The following is a 17,062-nucleotide window of genomic DNA, read 5'->3' as shown; positions in this document are numbered from 1 at the left end:
AATTAACTTTCATTCCTGAAAAAGGTAATATATATGTATCGCTGTATTAATCCTACCTTTTTTTATTTGTTGTTTGAAACAGGGTCTCCCCCTGTAACTTAGGCTGACTTGGAATTCCTGTGTAGCCCAGGCTCACCTAGACTTCCTGTAGGCACAAGACACTGCAAGATATTGCTCCTGTTTTGTTTTGTTTTGTGGTTGGTTTTGTTTTTTTTTATCTTTGTGAACTTTATTTTTTCTGTGCACAGCTTGCAAGCCCTCTGGTGCTCATGGAGGCGAGACGAGGGCTTCAGATCCCTGGAACTGGAGTTGTGGACTCGACTATGGAGAGTCCTGTTGTAGGTGCTGTGAATTGAACCTGGGTCCTTTGGAAGTGCTCTTAACCACTGATCCATCTCTCCAGTCCCTTTACCGTGTGTGTGTGTGTGTGTGTGTGTGTGTGTGTGTGTGTGTGTGTATGTGTGTGTATTTATGTATTTGTAATTATGATTATTATTTTCTAAAGATGGAGCGTCTTACAACCCAGTCAGACCTTGAACTCCGGTACTCCTGTTTCCCTCCCAACCTCCTAAGCTGGGATTAAGGGTACGTGCCATCATGCCTAACTTTGGCAGTGCTGAGGATTGGTTTGGGGCCTCTAGCACTTAAACCCATCTTTGTTGGGGCTTTTAGAAATCACATTTACACTGCCTTGTATAGAGCAGTGGCTCTCACCCTTCCTAATGCTGTGACCTTTTAATACAGTTCCTTGTAGTGACCACCCCAACCATAAAATTATTCCACTGCTACTTCACAACAGGCTGAGAACCACACATGTAGACCCTTGCCTATAGAGAACAGTTCTTGGGAGGGTGAAGTGGAAAGATCAAGGCCCGCCTGGGCTGCATAGTAAGTTCTGATTCATTCAGGGTAAGCAGTGTCTCACCACAGAACCCTCTGAGACTGCCTTCAAGACAAACAAAAAAGAGTTGAGAAAGATACTATCTTGTTTCCTGAGAAATTTGATGAGATTACTGCTGCTATTTTTGTTTGTTTGATATCATTGTGTTGGAACAGTCACTAGGAGGCCATTTTGGTTGCCTTGGCACTGCCTTCTCCTCCCCGCCCCCACCTGCTCTCTGAAGATTAAATCCAGGGACCTCAGGCCCGAGCATGCAGGGGAGCTCTCTGTCAGCAGCGCCCCCCCCCCCTTTGTTTCTTCCTGTGCTAGTTTTAGTACTGTGATTTGTCTTATCGCTGTTGTGGCATTTGCTGGGGGGAACCTCGTGTCTCTTCCTTTGAATGGTCATTTATTCCTAATAATGATCTTTTATCTCCTTTCTCCTTGATCTGTTTAGTGAGATGCTCACCAGTTTTCTAGGTCAGTCACTTTTGATTTCCTTGAATTTTTTTTATTTTTTTATTTTTTTATTTTTTGTCTGTTGGTCTCTGACAGGATGATTTAGTGAGACATGCTCTCTCTGTGCCTCAGGCTGGCCCTTAACTCCTGACCTGCTCCCTTGCCTTGCCTTGCCTTGCCTTCCTGGTGCAGGACTTGCTATGCCCAGCATCCAGTTCTTATTGAATTGGCTTTTTGTTCATGTGCACTTATTGAAAGTTAACACATCTTTCTTGGACAGAAGTGTGGTTCCTGAATTAATGTCTTCTTACATTTATTGATTTGGTGGTGGGAGGGATAGAAAGGCAGGGTGCCCACAGAGGGCAGCAGATAACTTGTGGAACGGTCTCCCTTCCACCGTGTGGTTCACAGGGCTTGAACTCGGGTCCTTAGGTTTAGCTGTAGTCACCCTCATCCACCGAGCCCTCCACCAGCAGCCGCTGTTAGACATAGTGAAAACTACGCGGTTCACAGCGAGCTGCACCATGCAAACTTTGTTTTCACTCAGCACGTGGAGTGCTTTCTCATTTCTCCCGTGGTTTCGATCCACGTGTAATTACAGCGGTGTCAGTTACTTTCCTATTATCCGGCGTCTCTCCACGAGTCTTGCTGTTACTGCTGTGGTGTGAGGGCATCTCTGCAGACTTCCAGTCCTCGTAGATTGGGGGCTTGTGTAGCAGAGTGCTTCTTATCCTTGAAGGGCTTGTGTGTTCTGCTGGACAGTTTTCCCTCCTGTCCCCTCCCCAGACCACCCTGAACTGTGCAGGGTGTTCTACCTCGGCTGGGACCGTGGTGACAAGCGGGACACAGGATCTCTGCACTGGGTGTAAACTGGCCGATTCGCTACAGTTGGTGTTTTGTGTATCCTGACAATGCCTTCTCCACCAAATACCAGGAAATGTTTGTGAGCTTGTTTATGGTTGTGTCTTGGAGCTATGTTATTGCAAGCTCTGTTACACGTCTGTGATTTTTTTGTATCGTAATCACCTGACCATGTCATTATGAAATGTCTTTCTTAAATATGATAAGATTTCCTTCCTTGCGGCTGGAGAGATTGCTCAGAGCACCCAGCCGGTCAGCTCACAACCACTGTAACTCTGCTTCCAAAGGCTCCGACAGTCTCACGCTTCTTCTGATCTCTTCAGGTGTACACCGCAAGAAGAAGACTGAAATCAAAATTCCTTCTCTTAGTCAGGCAAGGTGGCAAATGCCTTTAATCCCAGCACTCAGGAAGCACAGGCAGGCAGATCATTGTGAATTCAAGGCCAGCCTGGTCTATGCAGCAAATTCCAGAACAGCTAGGGCTACACAGAGAAACCTCAAAAAAAAAACAAAAAGTCTTGTCCTGGAGCTTGCTGTGTGATGTGACAGGGCTTGCAAGCCCTGTCTCCCTCCCACCCGCTTCCTGCTGAGAGGCTGAATCCAGGGCCTCAACAGGTTATGCAAGCGTGCACCTGTGGACTGTGTCTCCAACTCACTTTTTTTTTTTAACTTATAACCAACCTGTGTCTTTATATTTGAAGTGTCCAGGGGGTATGTATTTCCCCACGTACTAGAATTCTAGCTGTCTTTGGCTATGGATTAAAAAAAAAAAATTCTTAAATTTGTTTTAGAATATCTTAATTTTGTCATATTTCTACGATCTCATTTTTTTTAAAGATTTATTTATTTATTATATGTAAGTACATTGTAGCTGTCTTCAGACACTCCAGAAGAGGGAGTCAGATCTCATTACAAAATGGTTGTGAGCCATCATGTGGTTGCTGGGATTTGAACTCAGGACCTTTAGAAGAGCAGTCAGTGCTCTTAGCCACTGAGCCATCTCTCCAGCCCCCTATGATCTCATTTTTAAACACTTCCGTTACTTTTAGATATCACCTTATAATAATTACCTTAAATAGAACATGCAGTTCTTTTAGTATATGCTTGTTTTTTTGTGTGTGTGTGTGTGTGACACAGTTCTATTTCTAATAATAAAAGGACTATGTGTTAGCTGGTATATGGTGTTAGCCGGTATGTGGTGTTAGCCGGTATGTGGTGTTAGCCGGTATGTGGTGTTAGCCGGTATATGGTGGCCCGTCAGAGAAAGATAGAAAAGCCACTGAGGAGCTAAGAGCGTGGTGCAAGCCTTTAGTCTCAGGATTTAGGAGACAGATGTAGGTAGGTCTCTTGAGTTCCAGGTCCGCCAGGAGACCCTGTCTCAAAAAATAAACAAAAACAAAAACCCTCATATTATGTTCATCATAATAATTTCTAGAAGGAAAAGCATAAAAGATGAAATTTTAAACTATATAGAATACTCTTTACATTAATATGATGTTGTTTTTTTGTTTGTTTGTTTGTTTGTTTGTTTTTGGTGTTTTTGAGACTGGAAGGGTCTTACTCTGTAGGTTTCTGGCCTGGCCTTGCCCTGCCAGACTGGCCTTGAACTTGAAAGTGTGCCTGCTTTTGTCTCACAGAGTGCCAGAATTGAAGGCATGTGCCACCACACCTGGCTACCGTCCACCACAGAGATTTTTAGCAGGTTGTCGTTGTGAGCCTTCCCAATGCTTCCTGGAGTGTTGAGATCTTACAGCAGTGATTATTGACTGGTAAAAGACCCAGCATCAAACTTAATCATGTGAACATGCAATAGCATCAGTCTGCACACGATCAGGTGTACTCTTTGTTAAAGTGCCGGTTTTATGTGCAGCCTTTGCACTGTGTGCAGACGCCTGTGGAAGGCAGAAGACCGTGTCAGGACACCTGGAGCTGCAGTTGCAGAGAGCTGGGAGCCACTGAGCGGCTGAGAGTTGAGCTGAGCTGCAGGCTCTCCCTGCCGCTGAGTGCCTCTCCCACCCAAGCCCGAGACCCTGGGACTTCTACATCTTTGAGAGCTCCATGCCTGCCGAACCCTGGCCTGTCCCTGTTTCTAGCCTTTACCAGCCACCGTTCTGCTTTCTAAGAGCGGGGGGAATTTTGGTTCCTCGTGGAAGCCGGATCCAGAAGGCCTGGCTCTTTTGCAGCACATCTGAGGCATTTTGGCACAGCAGCTTCACCCCCTAATAATCAGGCTGTGAAACAGGCCTTGGGTGTCCGTTCTCGCGGGCTGACTTGCCAGAGGATTCTTCTCGGCTGGTGTCCTTTGTCTTGGACGCTCCTGACTCAGAGCCAGACCCTCTCGTGCCCCTCTTGAGGGTACACTGGGTGGTTGCTGGCCTGCAACTCAGCTGGAGTGAAAGGCGTTTGCCAGCATGCCTGGCCCTTCCCCCTTTTATTATTATTATTGTTGTTGTTATTGTTGTTGTTGTTATTATTTTGGTTTTTAGAAACCCTCTTTGCAGCCCAGGCTGTCCTGGAACCTGCTCTGTCGACCAGGCTGGCCTAGAACTCAAAGATCCGACTGCTCCCGCCTCCAGATCACTGGATTAAAGGCGGGTGCTGCCCTAGCCAACGCTCCTTGCTCCTCGTATTCGGAGACCTCTCCATCTTGCTCTGGCTGGCCTTGAGCTTGGGTGACCCTTCCTCAGCCGTCCTTGGTGCCACAGCCCTGCTTGCTCTTGGCATCTCTTAAGGTTCATTTTGCTCTTTTCCTCTGTGGTAGTTGACTTATCTCCCAAGTCATTTCCATCCCACAGGCTTCGGTTTGTTTGTTTGTTTTGTTTTCAGTTCTGGAATTTCCTTGGGTTCTCTCGGCCTCTGCACTTTTCTCTGATTTCTGTAGCATGCATGGGATTTTTGTTAATCATGCTTGCTTCCTAATTATGATCATGTGACCCGTCTTGCGTCAGCCTCTGCTGACGATGCCCTCTTCCTGTTCTTCGGTATGCCTCGTAACTTGCTGCTGAGCACAGGACATCCTGCTGACAGCATGCTGGAAAGCAGGGTGGACGGCTCTGCTCTCCCCTCTGTCTCCTCAGGAGGCCCATGGCGCATCTTAGTTACGTGGGCTTGCTGGCGGGGACTCGGTTCTGGTCTCTGATGCTGTAACTCAGCTGGATCTTGGCCTCATTCACGTCGCTCTGGGACTACTACCTTCAGTTTTCTCAGAACACTTGGTTATTTTGTAGGACCCAGAGGGTCCGTTCGTGTGGGGTTGATGTCTCTCTGGTCTAGTCAGCTTCTACTCCACACGACTGGCTGCAGTTGCCGGATCCCTGCCTGTAAATACTCTGGGAAACTGACTGAGAAGACCTGGAGCCTGCTGTGGGGAGAAGGGGGTGGGTGTGCGTCTCTCCTGGCTGTTGATGCCTCGGTTTCTCCCTCTGGGAGTCAGCCCAGGCGACCATGCACTTGTCGGTATTTCTGGCTGCAGGAGGGGAGGGCATTCTCACCCGAAAGCCCCTCTTCAGAAACAGGTTTCTCTTCAGTCCTTCGTAGTCAGGTTAGACTAATCCTGGAGTCCCCAAACCTTCTGACCAGCCAAGCTTTCCCTTGTAACTCACTGCCTCCCTTCCTTCTGTCCTGCTGATGTCTAGATCTTAGACACACTTGCCTGAGACTTCTGCTTTGACACTCTTTAAATGAATTCATTTTCCGCCATTGTTAACAAGCTCATGTCACTTGCCAAAAAGAAGCATAGATGCAAGCGGAGTACTGTCTAAAATTCTAATTTTATAAACTTCATTTTGTTCCAATTGTCATGAGTCTGTGAAATCACAATATGTAAAGATTAAAATTTTCAATTTGCACTGAATGGTCATTCCTACTTCCACTGATCGGGCTGGTGTTGGTGTGCATATGATGACTTGGAAAAGGACTTCTGTACTGCATGGACTGATTGCAGAGGGGCATCCCTGACGTCTCACACTGGGACCCAGCACGGCTGTGCACAGTGTACCCAAGCTGGGAGGTTGGGAGAATTCTAGAACATTGCCAACTATGAAACTCACAGATAGCTACTGGAAACACATTTTCCTTGTCTATAAAATGAGCTGGGTTGTATTACTTTTTTTGTTTGTTTGCTTTGTTTTTGTTGTTGCCATAACCGATCATAGAAAGTTTATTACCGAGAAGTTTCTAGAAAATCAAGGGTCCATAGGAGAATCTCCCAGGGGAGAACTGAAGACGAGAAAGCTGGGTGACTTGAGGGTGTGCTGGTCTCTCTCTTAGAAACAAGTATTGAGAACGTTGGTTGAATGTTATTAAGACTTCTAAAACAAGCACCAGTGACACTTTCCATCTGTGAGAGTGGTTGCCTGCTGTTGGAGGAGCGGCCGTGCCCTGGGAAACAGGGCACCTCAACCAAAGCACTGACTGCACCTCACTTCTGTCGTGCAGGCATCCTCCAACACCCGGATGGCACAGTTCTGAAACAGCTGCAGCCACCGCCACGGGGCCCGAGAGAGCTGGAATTTTATACCACGGTAAGTGACGTAAGATGCTCTGTTGTTGTACGTGCTCCTCAGCTTTCTGCTGTGACTCAGAGTGAGAAACGTGCCTGACAGCGTGCCCCGGGTCCCCTCGTGACAAACAAGCTTCACGCGAGCAAGGCTCATCTCCCGGTGTTCCTGCGGCAACCTCGAATTTCCCGTTCATTTCATATCTTACGCATTCTTATTCTGAGTCACTAAATGGATTTCAATCAACTGGTCCTGACCCACAGTTTGAAAGACACTCAACAGAGAGAGTTTGTCACTCCCAGAAACGCTAAGCTAGTGTTCTTATTACAGCTTCCGAGAGTCTTGCTTACTTCCTTACGCAGGGTCTCTCTGTACCTTGCAGGCTTGGCAGAGGACTCCAGTGCCCCTGCCTCAGCCTCCCTGGTGCCGTGGGCCACAGTGTCCTGCCTCTTGGCATCTTCAGCGTTTCCCTGCACTGTGGAAGGAGGACTCGTTCTTGATACCTAATTCATCCTGTGACTCAGGATACTTTTTAGCGCGTTCACAGTGTTCCGTGACCACCAATTATTTCTTAACTGCAAAACATTTAAACCATGAAGCTCTGCCTTCTCTGCCCACCAGCCACAGATCCGCTTTCTTTCCATGAGCGTGCTGGCTTTTGTGTCTTCTCCAGGAGGGTGCTTGTGCAGACCCCACCCCCACCCCCATTTTGCAGTTGAAGCGTGTGTGCAGTGTTGTGTCATTAAAGAAGCATACTGTGGATGTGAAACCCTGATCTACCCTTCTGCAGTTGGCTTCTCACTGTCTTGGTAGTGCCCTTTTAGACACAAAGTCATGGATTTTGATGAGGCCCAACTTATATTTGCTCTTTCTTGTTGCTGTTTTGAGAAAGGGTCTTCTCCTCTGGCCTGGAAGACAGGATGGCCTGGCGCCCGCAGCACTCATCCTCAGTCTCCTGGGTGCTGGGAATACAGGTGTGCGCAACACACAGGTGTGTGCAACACACAGGTGTGCGCCACCTCGCCCAAGCCTCTGGCAGGTTTCGTTTGGGCCCGTGTTGACTTTCCTTGCCCTGATTAAGAGAGCATGACGATACCTCTTCCCCACCAGGAGATGCTCTGTCCTTTATCGGTCCCCACGGTTCTGTCCTGCGCTATCTCTGACCCTCTCATGGAACCCTCCTTCCATGTGGTAATCCCCTAACAGAAGAAGTGCTCACTGGCCGGGGCTGGATGACAGAGGGACACCAGTGGTTCAGCTTGAAAGACAGAAATCAAGTTTTTCTCGCTTGGCCTCCTAGTGTGACTGCAGTCAGGGGTTTCTCCGAAAGGCCTCCCCATCTCCTGCTCAGGGGCTGTCTCTCAGATCTTCTTCTGTGGGCTTACGTCCCGATGCACTTTCTGAGAACCCCCTCAGCGTGGGGAACCCCCGTTCTCACCGTGATGATCATCCTGGAAGTCATCTCCAGAGGTGCTCACGGTCTGGGCCCTGGGCGTGGCTCATGCAGCTGTGTGCTGGCCCACAGCTCACCCTGGAACAGTGATCGATTGCGAGAATTGAAGATTTGTTTTCTTTCCTCCTGAGAGAAATGGCAAAATCCTGGGGCGGAGACTGTAATTAGACCGTTGAGCAGTTTGGTGTGTGCGTGACTGTCCGCTATGGCCTGTGGGACGGGACAACACCCTGCACTGCTGAGGCACGCTTGGCTCACTCAGTCAGCCTTTCTCGGGAGATTTCTGGTAGAAAAACAATAACTTATTTTCTTTCCTTCCCTTTAGATGTGAGGTTCAGCGTCTGGTAAACAAAATTCCATCCTAAACTTTTAACTCTTGAAGTGTCCTTACTCATAAAATTATGTGTCGTTTAGATGTATGTTAATTTTCACCTCAAATTTTACAATAAATGAAACTGGTCTCATAGAGATAAAATAAACAATATGTAAAATATTTGCTTAGTGAGAAAACTAGGTAAGTGTTACAAGTGGTTCAGGGGGGCTAGCGAGATGGCTGAGCCAGTAAGGGGCCGTGCCTTAGGCTGATAACCTAAGTGTGGTTGGGATCTATATGGTAGAAGGAAAGAATTGGTGTCCTAAAGTTGTACACACACACACACACACACACACACACACACACACTAAATGAAGGAATGTAAAAAATTCAAATAAAAGTAGCCCAAAAAGTTAGCCAAGGAACACGCCCCAACCTTGGCCCTCCAGCCAGAAGTACTTGCCCCGTGTTCAGAAAATTATTTTGAATTTGGTGAATTTACGCACAACTCACATAGTGGCAAAAAATAGTTGGATGATGTTGACGGGGAGGATGTATCAGCAGGAGAGTGCTCCTGGGGAGCACGGCAGCATGCTGCGGTGAGTAGCTGCTTGTGTTACTTGGGATTCCCTGCCACCACACCTCACTCAGGGCAGATGAGACTGTCACGTACACTTGGTTTTCTTGAGGCGTTATGGCTTTGTGGAATGCTGACCAGCCCTGCACCTCTGTTCAGGTTTACGCTGCTGACTGTGCCGACGCTGTCCTCCTGGAGCTGCGGAAACACCTGCCCAGATACTACGGCGTCTGGTCCCCTCCCACCGCGCCAAACGGTAATGTTTCTTACATCTCGCTGCTCGGGTCTTAAGGGTCCGTGTGAAGGCTGGAAAGCAGGGGATGTTTGCCCTCTCCTTTCCTCCCCACTAAAGGAAACCCACCTGCGCCTTCACTGTCGCCATGTCCTTAAATGATGTGTTACAGGTTAACTGATAAACCTGTTACATTTTGGTGAGCACAGCTTAGCACTATATTGATTTACACATGTCCATTTCTGTGTAAAGAATAAACCATGAAGAACCCAAGCAGAAGAACCCCTCCTGCATGTCTCTGCTCCCAAGTCACGAGCTTTAGTTTTCAGTATTTTGGGGAAACCTGGGAAGTACCACAGTGGAGAAATGAGCAGGTCTTAGAGTCTGGCGGTGAGATCACCCATCAAGGCTTTGCCGATGTAGGTCTTGAACCACATGGTAGCACTGTGTGACCTTTGGTCCCTAACTTAGTGTGTGAGATGCCACTGCTGTGGCCGTCTTGGCTCTTCTCTGTGGGAGTCCCTGGATGAACAGCGGTCAGTCTCGAGCTGCTCAGAGTAAGAACTGCCTGTACTTCACTAGTTCAGAGAAGGCAAGCGACTGGGGCTCTGTGCACTTCAGGGGAGTGCCGCTTACTTAAAGAGCTCAGGACCAGACAGACGTGTTTGCAGTCTGGGAATACTCGCACATACAGAGGTGTCATGGTGGTCGGATCCAGGTGCAGACTAGGGACCTGCTTTCGTGGGACTGAAGGCAGCTAGCTCTCTGATCTTGGTGCTGTGCTTGGTTACCGTAGTCTAACCTGCGAGGCCAGGGTGGCACCTTCCTCTGTGGCACCTGTCACGTAGCTGCCCATACACTTTCAGATTGTGACCCATAGTGGATTCCAGACTTTTGGATTAGCAATGTTGGATTCATCTACTTACCTTTTTCCTGTCTGTCTGTCTGTCTGTCTGTCTGTCTTGCTCCCCGGCTTAAAGATCTTAGCCCCAAATACATGCAGATCTTTATGACAGAGAATAGCATTCTGAGTAATTACCCCATAGACCATTGTGACTGCACTCGAGTCTTTTTGATTTTCTAGAAACTAAGGTCTCAATATGTAGCCCTGGCTGGCCGGCCTCTGCTGCATGGGTGCTGGCATTAAAGGCATCTGCTCCTCGTCCATGGGTCCCTCTTGTCTGACGTCTGTCCAACCTGTGCCTATAGACACATCTTGTATTGTGGCACCTGTCAGGCCTGCCAGGAAGACCCGAGAAAGCAGCGTGGCTCTCTTTCCGGGTCCTTGAGCTGTGCTGATTGCTGCTGCTAAATGCTGAACAGCTGATCCTGAGGCCGGTGTGTGTGTAGAGATCGGCGGTGAACAGCTGAACAAGGTTCTTAGAAGGGACTGGGGAGGTGGCTCAGGTTAAGAGCACTGGCTCCACTTATAGAGCTCTTGGGTTCAGTTCCCAGCACACATAAGATGGCTCACAACCACCTGTAACTCCGGGGGATCCAGTCCCCTCTCCTGGCTTTGGAGGCATCTGCACACACACGGTGCATGTACATATGTACAGACAAAACAGTCATGCACATAATATAAAAAGAAACCTTTCAAAAGAAATGCTTTTTGAGAAGATTATTTGGAGACCTTGTGATACTAGTTATGACTTAGCCATTCACAAGCATCCATAATATGTATATCTAACCAGCACTTTTTTTCTTTTTCTTTTTCTTTTCTTTTTTGTTTTTATTTTTAAAGACAGGGTCTCTATAACTCAGGCTGCCTTGGATGTCTTCATGCAGACCTGGTGGCCCAGGACTCACCGAGTGCTGGGATCCAAGGCGTGTGCTACCACACCTGCACACCTGGACTTTTTGTTTGTTTGTTTGTTTTGCCATTATCTCTTTGTTATGGGTATAACAGATAAAAAACAAAAAACAAAAAAAAAAAAAAACCAGCATCAGAAAAGCAATTCCGCCATCTTTTGCAGTACTTTTTCTGTCTCTGATAGAAACTAATCCGTAAGGCTTTCGGGAGGCACTGGTGTGGCTGGCAACGATGTGAACAGGATGTCTGTGTGGGAAGAGGGGAGACTTGGAAAATACAGCGCCACAGTCAAGCACATGCAAGACCTGAGGCCCGCTTGAGCCTGGCGATCAGATTGCATTTCGCTGTCTTAGCTCTTTTCAGCTTGAGATAAAAATCAATGTGTAATAAATAGATGTTCTTGGTAATGTTTAACTGTGGGCCCAGGCCTGGGATTAGCTACAGGCTGGAGAGTCTCCATTATCCAGTGCCTGGCTGGGTTGTGATAGTGCCCTTTAATTTTGTGGTTGTTCCCTTGGATTTTTCTTACTGGGAAGGGGCAGGGCTCGCTCCAGGGACTCAGCCTGCCTTTGCCTTTATTCTGGATGTCGGAGTTGGAGCTTGCACACATGGTGACCCAGCATGGGTTTTAATACCTGTCCGTCATGCTCATGTTTAATAGTTAGTGTGTCCATCCAGGCCAATCCCTGTGCACAGTGAGCACTACGGGACCCCAGGCTCTGTGCTGAATAAAATGTCACTTCTGTTCCTCATGAGCAGCTCTGGAAGGCCAGGCTCTCTTTCATGCTGTTGCCTGTGTGCCTCAGAGCATTGTCCTTTCGTGTGAGGTACTCTTAGAGCTAGCTGTACTGACACAGCCCGAGCACTGTGGACCATGATGCCTCCGTGTCCTAGTGGGCCTCTGACTCAGCAGTTCTCAACCTGTGGGTCGCCATCCCTTGGAGTGGGGGGGTCGAATGACCCTTTCACAGGGGTCGCCTAAGACCATCAGAAAACACACACATGAGGAACTGTATTAAGGGTGCAGCGTTAGGAAGGCTGAGGACCACCGCTCCAGTCTTTATGTGCTGCTAAGGTAGAGGACATGCACGCATGGCCCAGGCTAACATGCTGGGGCTCACATTTCACTGTAGTTTCTGTGCTGGTAAAAATTGCTTTAAGTGCTATCATTTTGTGTAAGATTTTGTGAGTATAAGTTGTACAAACAAACATTTAATTAAACAAGAAGGGCATTTTATTATAAGGATATAGGGATGTCTTACAAAACTCAGCGATGGGCAGCTGAGTCATGCTGGGACCGGAACTAGCAACCAGAATGGACTCGGGAACGTTGCTGCGCATGCCCTAGCCCACCAAGGGATCACCCACCTTTCACACGTTGTGCCCTGTGCCGAAGATCCAGACAGAGAAAAGTCACAAGCAGCTTGTCTGTCTGTGGGACGTTTGCCCATTCAATGGCTGTGATTGGGACTTGGGTTCCTGTGTGACAGGAACACTCCTGAGGTCTGTGGGTAGCACTGGAATCGGATTACACCATGACACACCGCAGGCCGTCTCTGCTTGAGACCAGCCCACGTCAGTACTTCCTATGTCTCTTCCTCCTTCCATTCAGTCCACAGTTCATTTGACGGCTGCATCCCACACATGGACAAACACTGCTCCACTCTGGACCCAGAGGGGCCTGGCCGAGAAGACGTCTTTTGTTACTGGTCTGGAGTTACCTCAGGAGACTGTCCTGCAGCGAAATGCCTTTGTTCTTTACATAACTGAGTCTCAAGACTGACCTATTTTGACTTGAGCTTTAGTCTCTTGAAATCACTGAAAGAATCTGCTAACCTTGGTCTTCAGGGTGAATCAGTGTTCAGGCTTACTGACATGACAGCTGTCAGTCTGTTAACAGTCTGCCGCTCAGGCTGTGTCCCACTTTCTTAGTTCTCTCCTCCAAAAGCTTCTGATAAGCCCTCCACACCCAGGCTCAGTTCTCTCCTGAGTTCACGTGTGTTCCTTTTCTCTTTTGATTGTGTTGGGACAAGCTCTCGCTGTGTACCCCAGACTGGCCTGATAACCCTGTTGCCCAGATTGGTCTTTAGTCGGAAGTCCTCCTGCCTCAGCCTCCTGAGATAACAGATTGTCCTCAGGGGCCTGGAACGCTACATCCCTGAGGCAGGATTTGACGTTTATTGTTTACAACTTAGAAGGGAAGCTGCAGATGAGGATCCCTGCGGTGTGGCGCTTCACCCCTGTAATCCTGGCACTTTGTATTAGTCTGGGTTCTCTAGAGTCACAGAACATATGGATAGTCTTTATATAGTAAGGGAATTTGTCGATGACTTACAGTCTATAGTCCAACTCCCCAACAATGTTCCGCAGCAGCTGTGGACGGAAGTCCAAGGATCTAGCAGTTGCTCAGTCCCACGAGGCAAACAGGCAAGGAAGAGTGAGTAAATCTTCCTTCTTCCAATGTCCTTATATATCTCCAGCAGAGGGTCTAGCCCAGATTAAAGGCTGTAGGTCTCCAACAGAGGGTGTGGCCCAGATTAAAGGCTAAAGGCTAAAGGCAAGTGCCTCCACGCCTTTAATCCCAGATGATCTTGAACTCAGAGATCTCCTTGTCTTAATCTTCTGAAATTCATTGCCACTATGCTTCGAAGATCTCCATGCCAAGATCCAGGTCAGAAACTTACACCTCTAAGCCTTCAGATTAGGATCATAGGTGAGCCTTCCAATTCTAGATTGTAGTTCATTCCAGATATAGTCAGGTTGACCACCAGGAATAGCCACTACACACTTGAAGGCTGGAGTGGGGAGGACTGTGAGTTGAAGACCAGCCTAGCAAGATGGCGTGTCAAAACACCAGAGTGCATGGGCTCGCAAGTGTAACAGAAGCCAGGGAATGGAAAGGAGACACCTGCCCAATCCTCAGAAGACCTTAACTCAGTTTCAGGTTGAAGCGATCTAGCGGTGATGTAATTCCAGGCACGGATACGAGAACCAGTAAATAAAAGGAGCTCACGTGTGGCCAGTTGAGCTGAACACAAGTAAAACTGTGTAGGCCCTATTCGTTGACTGAATGACTCAGTCTGTTATAGCGCAGGGTGGGCTGGGTCCACAGTGCCCGGGACAGTGGGAAAGCTACACCCATGTTGAGCAGGGGTTCACTGTATGAGAGGAGAAGAAGTCTGTGTTTGGGGTTTGCAGGACCCTGTCTAAATCATCAAGACACACGTATTTGATACAAAGAAAATAGCCTTCTCTTGGTGTGTGCCGGGCCTCCAGCCGACGGCACGCTCTCACATCCCGCCTTACTGCAGTGACTGCGACGTCTCACCTGCAAGTCAATGATGAAGCCTCCGGGATGCTGGGTGTCCAACTCCGTGTGGAGGAGTTACTAACCCTTTACTAACACTTGGGATGTGAGCCTGGTCGAAGCTCTGCAGCCCTGTAGTGAGGGCGGAGCTGGCCTTTCCCAGGCTCTCCGTCCTGAGGCTGCCTCTCACTCCGGCTTCTCTTACCCAGCTGGATAGAGGAGATGTGCACTTTTCTTAACTTCGCTATGTGTGTGTGCACCCACACGTCCCATGCATGCACACGTATGAGCAATGGCACACACTGGAGCAGTCAGAGGACAACCCTGGGTGTGGCCTCTCACTTCCACCTTGTTTGGGACAGGCTCTCCTATTGGCTTCTGCAGAGGCCACGTCCACCTGTACATTCCAAAGGTTCTTACCTCTGCCTCCCATCTCTGTAGGAGGCTGGGATTGCACTACGTGGTTCCGGGGAGCTGACTTCCTCCTGGTTCCTGTCCACACTGTGCCCACCCAGCTCTCTCCTCCAGCCTTAAGAATGATGACATGAATCATAGTTTCATTGAAAATTTGGACAGGATTGTTTGCCTCACGAACAGGGAGAACTATTTCTTTTCTTTTTCTCCCCACACCCAAATCCGTGCTTTCATGGTAAAGTGTGAGAGGGGGCGTGACAGCAAGGTTTCTGTGGGCAGGTGTGTGCAGGGCTCTGAGATGCGCCCGTGACAGAGCAGCAGTGCGTGGGAGATTAGCAAGAGAGAAGTTGGTGCTGTCATTTGGATTTAGCCGCCCCCCCCCTTACTGATGTCAAACAAACTTTACAAAAGCCTTAAAATACTAAGAAATCTTGTTCTGAGCCAGACAGTATTGAATTTGTGGGGCTGTGCCCACAACTTTGCTGTGCCCAAGATGTCTGGTTACATGCAGCAGGAGTTTGTCTGAGGTTGATGCTTGTTACTATGTCCGTTGGCTCTAGATCTACCTGAGTCTTCTCTCCTTCAGTGTCTCCTCGTTTTTTCTTTTCTCTGGGGGTTGTTTAAATGGTACAATTGCCAGTCACTAATTAAGGTTCTTCTCCAATAGCAGATGTGTACCTAAAACTGGAAGACGTGACTCACAAGTTTAACAAGCCCTGTATAATGGACGTGAAGATTGGGCGGAAGAGCTACGATCCCTTTGCCTCTTCAGAGAAGATTCAGCAGCAGGTCAGCAAGTACCCTCTGATGGAGGAGATCGGGTTCCTGGTGCTCGGCATGAGGGTAAGAATGGTTTCCGTGAGGCGTCCATATTTTCCTTACGCAACATCATTTGCACGTAGTTCTATGCATTAGCACTTAAGTCTTTTCTTTTTTTTTAAACTGATTTGTAAGAAGCTCGTGTTTCTGCTTTGATATGCACACATACTGGTCACCTCAGGATAGTCACGGGCTGCTGTCATCTGGGCTGCTTGAGTGTCCCTACCCTGGGACCACTTCTGAGGGGACAGAGCGGGAGTTACAGAGGCAGATGACCTGCTGTCATCCTGGAGGGCTAGCACAGGGTTGCTCCCCACCTCTGATGTCACAATGCGAATACCAGAACGCATATGGTGGGAAGAAAGAATTATCAGAGGTATTTCGCATACCTCACCACAGCTGGGAAGTAACACAGCACGCTGTCCTCTAAGCCAGTAGTAGTGTTTCTTCTAGATGTGTTGGACGGTTACAGTGAGCAGCCGTGGTCAAGTGACAGATGATCTTCCTTGTGCAGCTTAAACAGGAAGTTTGTGGGCGATTGCTAGTGTGCCAGTGATAGCAGCATAGCAGATCTGGGTTTGGATATAATTTTGTGATCAATGGAGTAGGAGGATTATTCAAGCAGATGTTCATTTTAGGAAACTATAGCAAACATGAGCGTATAAGAAAAGACAGAAAGTAGCTGGGCAGTAGGTGGCGCACGCCTGTAATCCCAGCACTCTGGGAGGCAGAGGCAGGTGGATTTCTGAGTTCGAGGCCAGCCTGGTCTACAGAGTGAGCTCCAGGACAGCCAGGGCTATACAGAGAAACTCTGTCTTAAAAAAACCAAAAATAAAATAAAATAAAATAAAGAAAAGAAAAGACAGAAGGGGCAGCAGGACGGCTCACTGGGCAAGGGGGCTGGCAGGGAAAGCTGGGCAGGTTGTCCCCTGGGACTCACTCAGAGGCAGAAAGAGGGAGCCGGCTTTGTGGGAACAAGCACTTGTTTGTAGAATGTTCAGTGTATATCTGAGATAAAAGAGCCTTTTGAATTGGACAAGAAGGGGGAATGTAGCTGCTTGTATTACGAATGCTAATTATATTCCCCAAAACTGCTTGTGTGTGTGTGTGTGTGTGTGTGTGTGTGTAGCTTCTCGGCCCCCAATTGGTTCTGATTAGTAAATAAAGATGCCAACAATCAATAGCCATGAAGGACAGACAGAGACGGGATTTTAGAATTCCTGGGCTTGGAACCGGTAGGAGAGAGGAACGGGGGATCAGACACCATGTCTGAGAAGAGTGCAGGACAGAGAGGCATGGCTGCCCTGTGAAGGAGCCGGGAGAGCGCGGCCCAGAGGGCTGCCCAGCTGGGCCCAGAGCAGTCAAGACAGAACGAGTAAAGAATTAGTAATACCTCGGGATTAGCAGCACGGAGTTAGGCAGTGGCCCAGCTACT

The 17,062-nt window shown here is 48.3% G+C and overlaps 1 protein-coding gene across 2 annotated transcripts in view; it reads left to right on the top strand.

Moving 5' to 3' along the window:
• Ipmk (inositol polyphosphate multikinase) overlaps window positions 1-17,062 on the top strand; it is a 37,872-nt gene that overhangs the window by 9,135 nt on the left and 11,675 nt on the right. The window contains exons 2-4 of one of the 2 annotated variants that reach the window (XM_052163578.1): window positions 6,638-6,723; window positions 9,202-9,298; window positions 15,476-15,651. In XM_052163578.1, the coding sequence (XP_052019538.1) occupies window positions 6,638-6,723; window positions 9,202-9,298; window positions 15,476-15,651 (359 nt within the window). The remainder of the gene's footprint in view (window positions 1-6,637; window positions 6,724-9,201; window positions 9,299-15,475; window positions 15,652-17,062) is intronic. The other variant, XM_052163579.1, reaches the window with a different exon arrangement.

Source organism: Apodemus sylvaticus, chromosome 19 (assembly GCF_947179515.1).
Source record: "Apodemus sylvaticus chromosome 19, mApoSyl1.1, whole genome shotgun sequence".
NCBI lineage: Eukaryota > Metazoa > Chordata > Mammalia > Rodentia > Muridae > Apodemus > Apodemus sylvaticus.
The sequence above is the reverse complement of the archived record's forward strand: the minus strand, read 5'-3'. Positions and strand labels throughout refer to the sequence as shown.